Source organism: Onychomys torridus, chromosome 7 (genome assembly GCF_903995425.1).
Source record: "Onychomys torridus chromosome 7, mOncTor1.1, whole genome shotgun sequence".
In the NCBI taxonomy this organism is placed as follows: domain Eukaryota; kingdom Metazoa; phylum Chordata; class Mammalia; order Rodentia; family Cricetidae; genus Onychomys; species Onychomys torridus.
The window spans coordinates 41,019,656-41,037,004 of record NC_050449.1 but is presented as its reverse complement, the minus strand read 5'-3'; the positions used below and the strand labels follow the sequence as shown (position 1 = coordinate 41,037,004).

Genomic DNA, 17,349 nt, shown 5'->3' with positions numbered 1-17,349 from the left:
GGATAGCAAGACAATTCATCAGGAACATTCAGGGTAGAAGGAATGGGGGTGGGGGATCATTAGGTTCAGTTGTAGACATTATGGTTTGAAACCATAGAGTTGTGTGTTTAAAATTATAGAGTTGGAAGACTGGTCTGTTTAGTATCCTGGTTCTGTTATTTGCTATTTTTGTTCCTCCTCTTCCTTCTTCTCCTTTTCCTCCTCCTCCTCCTCCTCCTCCTCCTCCTCCTCCTCCTCCTCCTCCCCCTCCTCCCCCTCCTCCTCTTCCTCCTAAGTTCCTACCTGCAAAAGAAATCATCAGTAGTAAGAACTTGCAGGGTGACAGTGAAAACAAATAAACTCATGAATACAGACAGGAAGTCATAGCTGCTGTTCCTGCTTCTTGTTTGGAATGGCTGCAGAACACTGTAAGGAGATGTCCAGCACACAGGCTCTTGTTTTTTGAACATGGTCTGAGATTTAAATACATAAAGCACCTTGGCTCTGCACCTTCAAGTAAGTTATACTACATTTTGTATTTGTTTGAAGTAGAGTTGGGTGTGGTGGTGGACACTTGTAATCCCAGTACTCAAGGCACTGAAGCAGAAGGATCACAAGTTCAAGGCCAGTCTGGGCTACTTGGTAAGTTCCAGGCCAGAATTTCAAGACCCTGTTTAAAAAAAAAATTAGTAAAAAGTAGGAAGAGTTGGAGCTTAAGCTATAATTATCCAAATTATTAGATGGGAGAAGAATGTTTAAAAAGACTAATCAAAAGCAAAGTAAAACATAATCAAACATCAGAGGCTAGCAAGTTTCCAGAAATCATTCTTATTTTTCAGTAAATATCAGACACTCAGACACACATTATATTAGTATGGAAAAGGAGCCCTTGTTCAAAGACATTGGAAAATTTAAAATATATACAGAATTTCACCCAAGTTTGAAAGAAAGAAGTAGCAATACAGTTGAAGACCGCAGAAAAACTGGTTTCTACAGCTGAAAGATGGGAGATCATCTAAATAAACAGGAAGCAGCCAGGGCCAGTCAGACAAAGAGGACACAGGGACGAGATAACAGTTTTTTAAAGGAGTAACATTACCTATTTAAAAAATATATAGGAAGCAGAATAGAAACAAAGAGAGAAAATGCTACTGTAGGAAGGTTGTTTTGTCTTTAAAGGATTTTAAGGGATTTTTGAGTCGTGTGGCTAATTTAGCAACCCAAAAAATAAATCTGCAAAATCTCTCTCTCTCTCTCTGTCTCTCTCTCTCTCTCTCTCTCTGTCTCTCTCTCTTACACACACACACACACACACACACACACACACACACACACACACACGGAGGAAGGGATCCCCACATGCAGACTCAAACTTTGACACCATTTTGTCTGTGTGAGTAGGAATTTTGTTTTTGTTTCTGTGAGGGGCTGTTGAGTCAGGGTTTCTCTGTGTAGCCCTGGCTGGTGTTGAACTCAGAGATTCACCTGCCTTTACCTCTGGAGTGCTGGGATTAAGGTGTGTGCCACCACTATCAGGAAAAGCAGGATCCTTTCAATGATAAAAATAGAGAGAAAAAAAATCTGAGATTTACCTGCTAAGATTATTGTCCACAGTGGTCTTGGTGAAGTAATTTCAAAACCCCTCCACATTAACCATAAAATAAGGATATGGCTGGGACCCAGGGTTTTCACCTGGGCAGAAGATACAAGTAAGGAATGGGATGGAGAAAAACAACTTGGATGTCAGGCTGGCAAACAAAGCATCAGTGTTACATACCATGACTTAACAAACATTAAATATATAGAATAGGCTATGCAATGTATGCGGGGGGTGGGGGTACAAACAAGAAAGTGGGTGTCAAGTCCTACCTAGTTCTGCCCAATGGGAAGCTCTAGAAACAAGGACAGCACAAATCCAAGGAGTAGAACAACTCTCTTCTATTTACTGAACATTTCTCCACAAAGAGCAGACAGGACTCCTTGGAGGAAGAGCTAAATCTAGGTCAAGGGTGGGAATCACTCGAGGTAAGCTTATATATCTTATAAAGTGAGAACGTACTTAGAAGCCTGGGCCAGCAAGATGGCTCACGGAGTAAAGGTCCTGATTTTAATCCTTAGGTGCCAGCAGTGGATGAAGATAACCAGGTCCTCCAGGTTGTCTTCTGACCAATACATACATACTAGAACATGCACATGTACACACAGGCACGTGTGTATACACATACACAAAATAAATAAATGTAATTAAACTTTTTTAACAACAAGGCTACATCAAAATGAGACAGCAGAGTTCGAAGAGCATCTCAATGGGTCAACTTCGATGATGATGTGCCATGTCAAATCACACTGAATTTTTATTTTTTAAATCCACAAAAAAAAAAAAAAAAAAAAAAAGGAGCGGGAAGGAACAAGCTCTTCTCTACACAGGAATACCTCCACCTAATAAGGGAATCACAGAATTAGAACATTCCAAGCTTGTAAGCACCAGTATGATATTTGATGCGGACATTTATCGGTCCTGCTGGCCCATTAACTCTAGATGTGCTGTGAGAGAACAGGATCAGCACTCTCAAAATTATCCTACAGACTTTTTTATTAATTACAAAGGGGAAACAATGGAGAAATCTGTGATCTACCTAAACTAAGTGATTAAATTGGTAAGTTTAACCAGGATCTAGGGGAAAATTGACAAGAAGCTACAAGATGACAATCAGTCAACTTATCCAGTATTCTCACTCAAGAAGCTTAATCTGAGCAAAAGCAGGGGAAAGGGATCAGACAGTCTGTACAACCACAGAACATTCTAGAAAACAGCATGTCAGAACTCAAAATGCCAAGGCCATGAAAGACTCTTTTTAAAAAGTCCTTGTAATGGGGTGAGAGGTGCATTCCAGTGACGGAGCACTATTCTAGTTTGCAGGATGTGATCCCTAGCACCACAAAAGAGAAACAAAGGAAAGGAGAAAAGGGTAGACAGCACGGAAATGGTTATAGACAGAAATTTCCCAGACACGTAAAGCCAAACCCAGTTTATGTTTGCTGGTGACTTCACGATCTGTACTGGGAAATCTAGAACAATGCGGCAGGGCCAATGGGACAAACCTGAGGATGACCTAGGTACTAGGTCATAGTTATGTTAATTGCATCATAGCAACATTTCTGAAACTCCACAGGAAAATCATCTTATTTTCAGGAATTCCATGACAAATATTCAAGAGTCAAGTATCATGCCGCCGATCCCTTTTCCGGGGATTCAGAGGAAGAAAAACTGTGCATATATGTTTAGATATTATTTAGGGAGATGGTAACAATGCAAATCGGCAAAATGTTAACAGCTGATGGCTCTAGGTTAGGCAGAGTGTAAATATGCATTGTCACTGTACTCCCATTTCAATTTCCCTGGGATTCTGAAAGAACTTGGGGGAGAAAAAAAAAAAAAAAAGAACACATATAACTACCTTTTTGGAAGACAGAAATATGCCCAACAGTTTCCTGGCATAAAAGTAGATACTCATTGAATAATCATTTTCATAAATCAGATGTTCGCTTTTCTACCTCATTCTAGCCTTATGGGCTAGCATTACCCTGTCTTTATTCAATATAGCAAATAAAATATAAGAGGTTGATTAAAATAATAAAGTCTGTGTTTAAAAGCCTGATAATTAGATTACAATCACCGTTTCTCTGATGTTACATGATTCCACTCACTTTATTCCTTCACTTCCACTCAAAGCAGACTCAGAACATCTTGAGTTAATCCTTTCAACATAATTTTTCTATATTGCCTAAAGTGTAAGGGAGTTACAAATGAATATGTATTAGTAGGCATTACCCACCACCACTAGGTAAACATTTTAACGAAGAGATGGACAGACATGGGTACTCCCAGCATAAACACGTCCGTCCCTGTGTGTGTTCTGCTTCAGCTGCTGCCATTCCATAAGGCAGGCTGCTTTGCTATTCTTCATGTTCCTGCTGTGGAACCTAAAGCAAGGCTTCCTTGCCAACCTGGACCAGGGATGGAGAGATCTGCTCCAGGAGCGAGCAGTGGAAAAACCAGCTAACGTTCATGTGATTGCTAACAAAGCTGGAGACAAGGGGCAGGGGACTCTTCACAAGGATGCTCGCTCACAAGATAGACACAAGCAGAAGTGAAAGTGGGTGTCATTTAAGCTAATCTCTACTTGAACCTTTTAAGAGATAAAACCATTTGAGCAGTAATTTAGTACTAAATTAACTTGGGATTTTTTTTTCTCTGTATCGTTAAAGTTTTCATTGTTTAAATAAGGGTTTCTGCAAGAGAAATGAGGCGATGCTCCCATTCTATCAGAAGAATGAAGCTGATGATTTGCAAGGCTGACTGGGCAGCTTGTCTTGGCATGGGCAAATGCTGCAAAGAGCCAAATACCCAAGCCCAGTCTAACCCTCAACCAACTCCCCAGTGCTGGTCCTGAGCCTCAGAAAGACCATCCAGTGCTGCACTACTGTATCATCCCAGTGCTGACCTTTGTATACCAGCAAGAACTCTACCAGACAAGGAAAACTGAAGGCAAGGAGGATGGCAGATGGTAACAGCAGATTCTCTGAAAGGAACCCTAAGACAGCAAGTTCATCAGTGACGCTGAGAAACAAGGACTCCATGTTTCTGTTTATTGAGTCAATAATAATTTGTTCTCTGAACTACCTACCGAACAGCAACTAGAGCTACCACAAAATTGGCAAAGCAGGCATGACTGTGTTGAGGTGAGCAGCTCTGCTCCCAAATCGACTATTTTGAAATTAGCCCGTAGAGGCCCAGGATTAAGAGAATTCTCCTGCCGTTTCTCAGGTAGGTTTTTCGTGGTAACCACATGCACCAGATGCAAGCATCAAGATGCCATATGCAAGGTGGCATTTCCTGAATCACCTTCATAGTGGCTGATCTCATACCAAGCCAGTAGCTCCAGATGAGGCCCTTTGATTTTGCTTTTTCACCCTTGAGAAATGGTCCTCCTTTGAAAGAACTTCACTTGGGGCTGAAAGTATTATTTTTACAGACTGTAATTTAAGTCATTCACACCATTGTTTTAGACTATAGGGAAGCAAAATATTCAAACAGACTCTACCAAACAGCCACAATATATTTTCAATATTCTGAAATTTAAACATTCCATGAAAATTATGGTTACAATAATGACAACTTTTGTCACAATCCACAGTTGCTAACTGGCATCAAGAAACACAGACACACCGACACACACACACACACACACACGCACACGCACACGCACACACACACACAGCTAACCCCTGTAAAGCAGAAAAAGAAAGGCCAACATGGAGGCCGTAGGCCTGCTTTAAAGCACAGGTTGGTTAAAATGAAAGACACTTTCAAAGGAGATGGAGAGAGCCAGCCATCCTTCACCTACGAGCCAAGACAGAGCTAAAGGAAAAGCAGAGTCGTTTTAAGCACAGCAAGCGGATGAAGGCTGATGGGCACAAGCACTTTCTTCCTCAGTTTCACTGCAGAATCGTCAGTCTTCCAGTCCCATCAGGATTGGGCTGAAAAGTAATAAGAAATGAGGGCAATTAGAGAGGAAATGAGAGAGCAATTGAGGAAGGAACCACCTGAAGACAAAACAGTGCGGGGACTGACTCTGAACCAAGAAACAAGAATTCGGGATTACGTTTCAGAAAGGGAAGCTCCGTGATCCCATCCTGAAAGAATTAGAACTGCAGCAGGCAGCCTTGAGCAGCCTCTGAGTAGCAGACATGGTGTTCGGAGAGTGGAGTGGCTAGGTAGTTTCTGGGAAGACACGGCATATGGCCACTAAGTTTCTCGATGTGGCCCATTTAATTTCAATTTAAGGAAATTAGCTTGGTCAGTAAAGTGTCTGCGTCAATGTCCTAGGTTCTATCTGCAGCACAGTTCAATCTCCAGTGCTACATAAACTGGGAATGGTTGACAGACACCTGTAACCTTTGTACTCTGCAGATGAAAGCAGCAAGACCATGAGTTCAAGAACTGACTACATAGCCAGTTCTTAAGCAAGCCTTGGAAACATGAGACCCTGTCTCAACTGACAATAGTAATAATGAAAAGGGTAAAGAAGGGGGAAAGGGCTCCAAATTTAGGGACATGGGGGGGGGGGGGGGGGGGGCTAAGGTAATAGTGGTAATTGTTCCCTGTAATGAAGTAGTCTTTGAGGGAAGCTGTTATCAGTGGCAGAACAATGCAAAGGTCCACTTCGGGCATGCTATCCCAGCCATGTAGAGATAGGTGCAGACAATGAGAGATGGGTCGCTGGTCTTTGTTTGCAGGCAAATTGGTCCTCATCTCTCCAGGAACGGCATAACTTAATTCTAACTTGATGGTGTCGTCTTGTGCTACAGAGCTGAGGAGGAATTAGACAGTCTACCTTCCCAAAGAACTCTGCCAAGAGCAAGACATTTATTCTAAGTATTTGCAGAAGTCCACGTTCACTGGAACACCAACTTCAAACCCCGAGTAGCATTTAAATATATTTCATAGCACTCACTTCAAGCTTAACATCTCTGAAATACTTAGATCAAAATGTTGGGTTAAGTAACTAGATTCCAGCACAACATCTAATAAGAGATTTTTTTTTTTTTTAATTCCCAGCACAGTTCTTCCTTAAGGTAATCACTTTGTTCAAGACCCCCAGCCCCCTCTAGTCATCAACAGGCTGTCTTGGCACCTGCTTTCAGCAACTTAACACTGAGTTTCTCTTTTGCATAACCGTCAAGGCTACACATCATTTTAGCCATATAAATACCTACATCTCCCTTTTGTCTATCCCTAGTCCATGGAGAACTGCACCAAGGCTTTGGAGGACAAGCACTGGAAGACCTTCAAAGAAAAAAAGAAAAAAAAAGAAAGTGTTCATTAACCCCAACAGCAGCTGCTGGCTAGAGCCTGCAATTTAAATCTCCGAAAAAGAACTGCGGCTTCTGAAATTCCACAAGGAGGTATCACTTATGATTATACACATTCCAGTGGGTTCCTTTCTTCATTGATGGCTTCCAGATAAAGGTTTTCTTCCTCCCTGTTGTGGTGAAATTCCCCAAACCCTGGATGTATAAATTCCTTCATGTATTTTCTTGACCTGTAGCTAACTCAAGAGAGGGGTTTTTCCTGGCCAGGTTCACTCAGACCCCCTAAACATCATCTTAAACGTAATTTCTTGTTCGGCTGGGAACAACAAAAAGCTTCAGATTTGTATCTGTATTAAATGAAACGTTCAAAAATAAAGCTTTGCTAAAATCAAAAGTGAAGGGGCTAGAGAGAGGGATCGGAGGGTAAGAGCACTTGTTGCTCTTGCAGAGGACCTGGGTTCCATTGCCAGCGCCCACATGGTAACTCACAGCCATCCCTAACACCAGGTCCAGGGCATCTAATGCCCACTTCTGACTTCAGCAGGCACCAGGCACACAGGCACACACTTAGTGAATGCAGCACACATGTAAGTAAAACACTCATACAATAAAATAAATATTTTTAAAAATTTAATCAAAAAGAAAAGGATTTAGGGATGGAGAGGAAGAGGGAGAATGGACAACCTCCCATGTCACAAACTTTGGAAAATGGAAACAACTTATTTTCGGGGGTAAAAAGAAACAAAGAATTTCAGAAATGAACACTAAGGCTGTCCAACATTTCCAGCTGAAACGTTAAGATCATATTTTAAATCAATGGAGGCAAAGAGTGAGAAAAACAGTTAGTAGTCTTTTCTCTCCTGTTCCCCCTCAGTGCCAACTCACAAAAATAACACCAGAGTACTCACAGTACGGAGTATGGGCTTCTCATGCCATAGACGGCATTTTCACCATTTCGGTTACAGACTCAAATCAACAGCCAGTTAGAAATGGAAAAAGACATTTTTCTTTTAACCAATATATGCACAAAATGCAATGGCATTTATACTATGAAGGACTGTAAGGTACATGCCCGAGTGCGTGTGTGCAAGCGTTGAGTGCACTTGCATGTGTGCATGTGTGTGTGTGTGTGTGTGTGTGTGTTTGTGTTTGTGTGTGAATAGGGTATCTCACAGCCATCAAACTAAAATAAGCTTTCCTTACTTTTGTATATATACTGTAATACTGCAGCTGGCAGGTATTCATTATGGGAACAACTGGAAATGGCCACTTTTGCCAAGGGTACAGGCCACAGTGGAGGGATTAGCCACAATTACTGCATATTTACACAACCATATTTACACCGTAATAAAACTCATCTTACCCGATCCAAACAAAACCGTGCTCAAAATAAACTAAACCGCAGGAAAGGTCTCCTGAGCACAAGCAGTCATTGCTCTGATTCGCCAGTGTCTGCTTGGCCATTACCCACTGAGACAACCCTTCATTCCACCTTCCTCGAAAAGGCTAGAGGAGTAGGCAAGATGCTGTATATCCAGTTGAGAATCTGTATAATTCAGATAACGATACTGTAATTATGAGCGGGGAAAGAAGGCTGCATCTTAGAGATTCATTCTGAAATGGCTGAGGAAAAATTATAGGATGTCCAAGATTTATTTAAAATAATCTGGGAGGAGTGGAAAGCACAGAGGGGACAGATGTGTAAGGGTGGGTAACTATTGAGACTGGGTGATTTCATGCAGAATTTAGTAGGGCATTCTTTGTGCTTTTGTGTATGTTTGAAATTTCCCATAACCAAGTTGGGGGTGGGGAAGAGAAAATAAGGCCAATATCAAAGTCATCCTGAAAAAAAAAAAAAAAACGTTTCCCTTGAAGGAAAAGAAAATACTCCCTTTAGCTTTTTCTCTGCAAATGACAAAGGAGAACCCAAAAAGAAAACCAAGGTAGGCTCTTGTTCTAGACTTCAGAAAAGAAGAATGAAATTCTTAAAAACCAAAACTTGAGCGAGCGTCCTGAAGCTCCGCTTTTGCCTGCACACCACAGCCGGCAGTCTCCCATATGAAGGCACTTTGGATGACATTCGCACAGTGGCTGCCAAATCAAGTCCAGAGGCTGCAGCATCATTTGTCCACACTAAAGGCAAAGGTACCAAGAGCTGGTCCTTTCTTCCCAGAGGTCACTCCTTCTGATCCATGGGTTTATTACCTAGAGCAAACAATTAATCTCGCTGCCTTCAGAATACAAAATGGTTTCAGCCAAGGTAGTATCCTTCCATGATCCGTATCTCTGTCTGGGCATCCCTGCCAGGAGGCAGAACAGAAGGTCCACTGGCTGGACATCAAGGGACCTGTCCCCATCCAAGATCTACAGCTAACTCAGCCTCAGTTCAGCTGAGCTTCAGCGGCCTCACCTGAAAACAATGGTATTTCCTAAGAAAATGGCAATTATCTTTCCTTTTCAACGGTTCTATAATCATGAGAATCTCTAATAGTTTTTAAAGCACTTCTGCACTCCAAGGTACATTTTCTTGTACTTTAATTTTAATATGTGAGCCTCTGTATAACGTGTGTGTGCAAATGTAAATGTGCACATGGTCATATTTGTGTCAGCACACATACTCTGATACTATTAGGTGGTTACACGGGGCTAATTGCTTCCATCTCAAAGCAGCAAATTTTCAGTTCTGCAACAGATGTCGCTGTGTGATTTCTCCTTTCTGTGCTGGATTTTATGTTAAAAATGCCAAGCATAATGGTCAGTAGCATTTTTCCAAAGAAAGATATACAGCATTTTTAATTTCTTTGGATTTCTTCCTTTTAAATTTTCTTCCTATGTGGTCAATTTCCATTCAATCCACAGTATCAATTAATTTGGCCCCTTCTAAGAGAAACCCACATAAAATGGTCCTTTTGTTAAATACACACACACACACACACACACACACACACACACACACACAAAATCAATCAATCAATCAAAACACTAAAAAATTAAATATAAACTCTACGTGGCCAATTAGCTTTAAAATACCACATACACAGACCCAATAAGAATGAGCCTCATAGCACTGATCTTCATAGTCTTTTCAATTTTTAAGAAAAAAAAAATCACTTAACAATAGAGGCTGAAGAATCAAAGGGAAAAAGAAATCATCTATAAAGCTGAAATGTACCAGGTATGGGATAAAGTTTAAAATAAAATCCAAAAGCACCATTAATAATGATTTTTTAAAATTGGGATTTTCATTTTAACAACACCGTTAAAAATAAACACGGAGAGGCTAACATGATAATTGCAAGACATCTTACCTACCATTCTGACATTCACTATCTTGACACATGTCATAGAAAAGTGACACATCTTTCCCTTCACCCAGTACACTGTGCAATGTTGATCAGTCAACAGGTAGCTAGACCTAGCAGTTTCTTCCGATGAGGGCCAACACGGGCACAAAAGATTTCAAAAATCTCCTTTGAAACCTGAGAGCCTGTTGTGTTCTGGGGTTTGGGAGGGAGTGCAGATTGAAAAGCAGGCAGTGAGTAGGGAACCAACTCCGGTAAGAATAGGAAGTCAGGAAGTGAAAGAGGAAGCCGAGTGCCCTGCCTGTTATCACCTTCCCTGTCCCACTCCCCTTTACCAGGAGAACCACTGGGGAAAACTGGATAAAGCATGTACGACATCCATATGAATAAAGCTCTTTGTTCCAGAGAACTGCCTGCTCTTTTATTCCCCCCTTTTTCGTATTTGTTCATTTCAAAAGATTGCTCAATGGGTCTCTTGTTCCTCCAAAATGTCCCGGGCAAATAATGCAAGCTTGTCTCGTCACACAAGTCACTAAATGAAGCCTTGTGCGTCTCCAGTGACACACTGTAAATATAAAGTGGCATTAATGAGGGATATTTTATTGAAGCTATCACAGGCAAGTGCAAGTCCCCCCTGTGACTATTCAATGCAGGGAAAGGCAACAATAGCAGGGCGTCACTTTTGCAAAGTCCCTGTCCCTGGTTTGCACGCTCCAACCAAGCTCCAACCAAGTCCCAACCGGCTAGAGCAAGCCGGGACTAACCACCACCCCCACAAATCCCCTACTCATCAACCATCTCCTCTAATCCTCAAAAGGGTCAGAACAGAACCGGGTGATCTACTTGCAGGTTCCTTCAGGATTCCAAACAGCAGCATGCCTGCCTTAAACATAACAGGAGTGATTAACACAGTACAGGCAATCCTATTTGGGCTGCATTTCATACAGGTCTGTTTCATCCAAACACTACAGGAGAGATGGGAGTAGATTTCCTCTGGGATGGGAGTGAGGGTGGGGAGCAGGCAGGATGATGGTTTCAGTTACAGAGGCAACCGAACCAGAACTTCAATACAAATAGCGGGTTGGCTTTCTCAGCAAGGATGAGACTCCAACAAGCCTAATGAAGTCAGAAGGTAGGGCCAACAGGTTTCTTTAAACCAGGAGAAGCAAAGGCCCCTGAGAAAGCTCTAACTTAACATCTGAGGAAAAGAAGTCTTTCGGTATCCACCTGAAATTGACCCCTGCAGTACGGAATCTAGGGCTTAGCCAAGACCATCTCTCAAAGTGTACACACATACACACACACACACACACACACACACACACACACTTCAAAAAATTTAAGAAAGTCATCTCATCCCCTCACTACAAATCAAACCCAATTACTTTCTAATTTGAACACAGTCTGATAAGCGGCGTACAAACAGGGATGTACACAAGAGCAAGAAGCTGCTTCCATGGTAACTGGCAACAGAATTTTCCTGTAGCTTTGACATGCACGGTTGAGTTCCAGACCGTTCCTTTCTAAGTCAGCACACATCTCTCACGGGGAAGGCAACTTCTCACCGAGAGATAGTACAAATATAGTACTGTTGTTACTACCCGGTGCCTTCAATGAGCAGGCTTGACAAGGGAGGCAAAATCTAACCCTACTCTGCTGGTTTGGTGGCGTTGCATGGCTCCCATTTGTAGTCGAAAGGCAGTATCCCGGGCCAGCGCTTCCCACCCCCACCCTTCATTCTGCAGCCAATACAAGTCTATTGTTGCCTCTGTAATGCGCCAGTTACCCAGCCTTTACTCACGCTCACGTTTAACTGACAGTGGCGCTTTTTACAATGCAGCACGAGGGATCTCTTTCGGGAACACTCTATCGAACCCTTCCAGTCAGAGGCATCACCAGAAATTAAGTTGTAACCACACGGGCTTCGGCTAAACCTAATTATCTCGTAACTCATAAATTAAGAATTCACAGAAGAAAAACATATAAACATCCGGAGACAGACCGTAGTAGCATGGAAGACAAAATTCTCAAGCTGGAATGGAAGGTGCCGCCAGGCTCCCACCCTGAGAACCTCAATGGGTTCTTCAAGACGAGCTCCTCCGAAAAGCCTGTTTCTTACATTGATTTTTTTTTTTTTTTGAGGGGGGTAAGTCAACCAACCCGGCATCCCCCTAAATCCGAAGCTAGCACTCCCAAGCATCCCCATCTCCAACAGCGTGTCTCCTGCGGTGTTTACATAACTATGTGTCCTCTAGCGTGTAAACAAAAGACACAACCCAAGCAGAGAGGCGCCCCCGGAACCGCACGCTGCTCCCAGCGCACGCAGCCTCTTCCCGGGCTGGGGGTTCCGCAGGTGGGGGCTGAGCTCGCGGCGTCCTCCACCACTTGTTGCTCCCAGGTCCTGCAGCTCGGAGCTGCAAGGAGGGGTTTTGCAGGCTCAGAGCCCTCGCGCATCCCCTCGCGCACGGCCGCCCGCTCGCCACCGCCCGGTGCCTCTCGGTCCCGCCGGCCGCCTGGAGCCAGCGGCGGGCGGCACAGCCGCATGGGGACGCCGCGCGGCTGGCGAGAGCGGCGAGGTGGCGGGAAGGCGGGCGCAGCGCGGCCGGCCTCTCCGGTGGGGAAGAGCTCCGGCTCCCTTTTGTTAGCAAATGCAAACACTGCCCTCTTCTTTCCCGACCGCGCCAACGCGCCCGGCACAGGGACAGCCACACGCGGGGCTCCTGCCAAGCGCTCGGCGTCTTCAGGGAAGGCGCGGCGCTCGCAGAGCCACCACCCGGGCAGATTCTCAAGACGGCCGGCCACGCGGGGAGCGCCCCGAGGCCCGCAGGGCGCGCGCCGGGCCGCAGAGGCCGCGAACGCCCCCGCCACCACCTGCGGGCCGCTTGCCCGAAGGACGCGCAGCCAGGAAATCCCGGATCCCCACTCGCGGCAGAGGCCTTGGTGGCGCGGACCGGCGGAAGGCTCCAGGAGCCCCTTCTGCAGCCGCGGCGACGAGCGGCCGCCCCCGAGCCGGGAACTTTCCCTGCCTGGATTCCAGCCAAGCCGACCCGCAGCCCAGCGGAGGGGGCCGAGGGGCTGCGTTCGGCTGGAGGGAAACACGAGAGGCGTGCAGCTCTGGGGCGGGGGACCTGCAGAGCGCGGGCAAGCGGGGGGAGAGGACACGACTGTGGGGATGTCCTGGGGACCCGCGGGGAGAAAGCTTCGGGGAATGGAGAATCGACCGGGGGGGCCGAGCAGGAACGGAGGGGACGAAGGCTAAGCCCGGGGACACGGGAGGACCTGCAAGTTCCAGGGACAAGAGCGAGTTTTCGGAGGGTCCGAGAGGTTCGGGGCGCCTCAGAGGGCTTCCCTTCCCCCACGCGCTAGCCCCTGGCCCCCCAAGCCCACTCCACTCGGCACCCCGCGCTACGCCGGGAAGAAGAAGAGGTGTGGGTGCAGCCATCCCTGAGGGCGCCCATCCGCAGCCGGCGGGCAGGAGAGAAGGGGCGCCGACCCCTCAGCCCTTTCCATCACAGCCCCGACTTTCCTTGCCACGCTCCCGCCGCTTCGGATTTAGGAAGTGGGGGGGAGGTTGTCATGGAAACGTCCCCCCTTCCATAGCTACGGCTCCTGGGGGTGCCTGGGAGGGGGGTATTTCGAGACCAATTCGCCGGTGCCCACAACCTACCTGTGGGGATCAGTGCCGCGGCCGAGAGTAGCAACAGCAGGAGCCGGAGCCCGGGAGGCGCTGCCGCCGCCGCCACAGCCGCTGCCGCCGCACACTGGGATCCGCTCGGCAGCACAGCACTCGCCATGTCGGGCACCTGCCTCAGACTGGCGGCGGTGGCTGCCTCCCGAGCCCGAGCGGACAGCTAATGAGATGCTAATGAGATGCGCTAAAGGCGGAGTCAGGACCGACCAATCGTGGCGCCGCGAGCCCAACCCGGCTCTCGAAGGACTAGCCCCCTCCCCCACCCCGCCCCCTGGCGCTAGCGTTCGGCCGCGCGCCCGCGCCACCTAGGGGCGGGGCCGATGGGCGGGGCCTATGCAAATCTGTTTACGTTAAAATTCGGCTTAGCTTCCCCCCCCCCGTGGAGGAAAAAGTGTTCTGCCCCGTGCCTGGCGTGGAGGCGGGGGAGGGGGGCTGCGGCTCCAGGAGGCGGGTCTCTAGCTTCTGTGCACCTTTATTAGGAACATTTACAGCATTCGCCGCGGCGGACTCACGCCTCGAGAGGAGTCTCGCCGCGAGGCTCCTGGGCCCGGGCACTACGTGTGCATCGGCCTGTGGAAGTCACACTTTGCAAATTTCCTTCCTTCACCTTGCACGAAGGAATGAGATCTTTGGGAAACCGGGGAGTGGAGAGAGTGAACGCAGGTCCCCGGATTGACAAAACAATCTGGGAGAAGTGCATGCGTGCTTTGCACGTCCGGCGAAGCAGGAGAGCCCGCTCAACATCCTAGCGGTAGACTAGGGGATAGTTAGACTGAAGCCGTGTAGTTGGGTTCTGGGATTTTCAAGACAGTTTGGCTGTAGATTCTGGGGAAAGGTAAATCGTGGGGGGGGGCTATGCTCGGGCTCCCCGGCTTGTTGAAAGTGTCCTTCCCGTGTTTGATAGATTTTTAGCATGTAAGCAATATGTATTTAAGATTACTCGCACACAAATCACAAAATCTACCCGTTAGGTTTGTGGGGAAGGGAATGTGGGGAACCAAGTGCGGCAAAGATAGGGAGAGTCAGCCAAGTTCCTCCTCCAGGCTCAAACCAATTCCCTTCTCTGCTGTGCTTCCAATCCTTTCCAAGGCATCTAGAGACCAACAGGTGCTCTCGGCTTCAGTTGTGTTCAGAGGTTCTCCTGCTGAAGCGACTTGTACGTCTCTCTGGACACACTCTCCCTCCCCGAAATTATCTCTGCTTTCTTTTCAACCAAGCAGCCGGCTCTCTTGTTTGTCTGCCTTTTAATTACTTATTTATTTCCCCTCTGGAAGACCGTGTGCGCTCTGCCCCTCTGTTGCTCAAGCATCAAATTGAAGGACGAGCCGTATTAAGTGTAAAGGTTTATAATAATTTAAGTATTCATAGAATGCAGAACAATAAGATGTAGGAAATACAATTTGCATAATAAATATCAATATCACAACAGCTAAAACAAACCATGACAAATTATCTGTGGCTAAATGACCAAGAGATGACTGAATGTAAATTGCTGAATCTGAACTATAGTGGAGAAGAGCTGTACCAAGCCCTCTGTCCTCATGTTGCAAATAAATTAAAAAAATAAATATCAAAAAGGAAGTTAAGATCGGCCAACCCATCAAATGAGTTACACATTAAAGCAGCCTCGTATTATCCATTATGCATAAACTAATTTTCGAAACTGCCCTGTCTCCACATCCCTGGATCTTCTGCTCTGTAATTACAGGCCCCAATGCACGAACTGCAGGCAGTCCTCCAGAAGTGGAGAAAGCTCCAGTGGGCAAATCACAGTACATGAGGCAGAAAACCAACAGAATAATGCCCAGTCTGCAAAAATCCTATGTGTTCTTACCATCGCCAGAAGTGAACTACCTTGATCAGACCTGATGCAAAGCAGATTTCTACCAAAACCCGAATGAAAAAGATTAGAGGCTATCTCTTCCTGACAGTGGAATGTATACTGCAAAGTCAGGTCCTACATGTCAGCTATAATAGCACAGAGCTAGGCACTCGAGAATGTTCTTTAGATTGCTGCTACTCTTTTGTCCTTGAGTCCTTATCAAGGAATTTTTGTGCATAGTCTTGTTGAATCATTGAAACAACCTTCAAAGTAGATTCTATTGTTTCCCTCCGATTTTTTTTTATTCACCGTGCTTAGAAAAATTAAACACCAGTCTTAAAAGAAAATCACAATTTCCAAATTGCAGACAGAGCCCTCACAGCTAACCACTATGCTGTACTGTGCCTCAATAAATATGTGTTAAGTGAAGGAATAAACTTCACATCACAATGCATGAATAATAAGCAAAGGAGAGCTGTATTTTTAACATAAGGTGAAAATATGCCAGCAACCCAGAAACGTTTTTTGAAAATAACAGGATTGCAGCAGACTCGTAAGGGAAGGCATTCCTCATGAGGCTGAGGCTCCAAGAGAATCTAGCCAGGCCCCAGTCCTCCCACACTCGGAACACAGTATGGGGACATTGGAAGATGTGGAGTGTTTTCATCTCCCTTCATTCTCTTGGCACATCAAATGAACACCTACTCAAATTTCCAGTTGGCAAAGAACAACATGGGACATGTCTATAGGAAATGCCAATGCTGTGTGACTTACCTCACTGGAAGAATGCAACAGCTTTAGAGATTGCCACAGCAACGCTGCCTGCCATGGAGGAACTTGGCACACCCAGTTTTACCAGGTATGGAAGCTGAGGCCTGATACACCTTCTGCAGAGGAGCCAGAGGTGAAGAGGAAGCAAGCGGTTGTTGCTCTATCTTCTAGCCACCCCCACCCCTCAGCTCTTTCGCACCAAAGACGTCGCCAAGCGATTTAACATATGGAACATGCGAGGAACGCATCAAATTCCCACAGCCGCTAAGTGCAAGTTATGACTACCCTGGCTTTCTCATAGTAAAGCACGTCATTTTCTGCTCCACGGACGAGAACTCATCGCCAAGAACAACTTCCAACATTTTTCCCCTTGCTACATGGATTGAACCAATTTTAAAAACCAGATGGTGTTTTTGCCATTTATAACTGATAATCAATTGTTTTGTGAATTTAATTTTTTTTCAAGAAAGAACTGAAATACTTATCAGAATTACAATCTGGGTGCAACTTGTGTTAGAATAAACTTGCCAGAAACACCAAGAGCCTGGTTTCTTTCTTTCTTTTTTTTAATGAGAAATCAGAGAAAGAGAGAGAGAGAGAGAATGAGAGAGATCTAATATTGCTTGCCTTCACCAAAACAGTTGAGAAATGTGGATAAACATATATAAAAAATAAGCATTAAAGGGGATTCATGTTTGTGGAAATATATCAGAGATAATTAATGGCAACTAGTAACATCTTGCCTCTTTAAATGCTAATTATTTTAATACTCATGTATAAGAGAAACTCAGACAAATTATTAAGAAAAGGAAAACAGTATTTGGAGACAGCCTTTGCCCAGCTACTGGGTTATTTAAATATTCATAAAAAAGTATTTTAAACCATGTTACCAACTATGATCTCTGCCC

At 45.3% G+C, this 17,349-nt stretch overlaps 1 protein-coding gene across 6 annotated transcripts in view; it reads right to left on the bottom strand.

The window, feature by feature from the left end:
- Cadm1 (cell adhesion molecule 1) overlaps nucleotides 1-14,154 on the bottom strand; it is a 332,446-nt gene extending 318,292 nt beyond the window's left edge. For 3 of the 6 annotated variants that reach the window (XM_036194061.1, XM_036194064.1, XM_036194065.1), the window contains exon 1: nucleotides 13,825-14,016. In XM_036194061.1, coding sequence (XP_036049954.1) covers nucleotides 13,825-13,951 — 127 coding nt within the window. In that variant the 5' untranslated portion in view covers nucleotides 13,952-14,016. Of the gene's footprint in view, nucleotides 1-13,824 lie in introns of all 6 variants that reach the window. The other 3 variants (XM_036194060.1, XM_036194063.1, XM_036194062.1) reach the window with 3 other exon arrangements.
- Nucleotides 14,155-17,349: the final 3,195 nt, after the last annotated feature.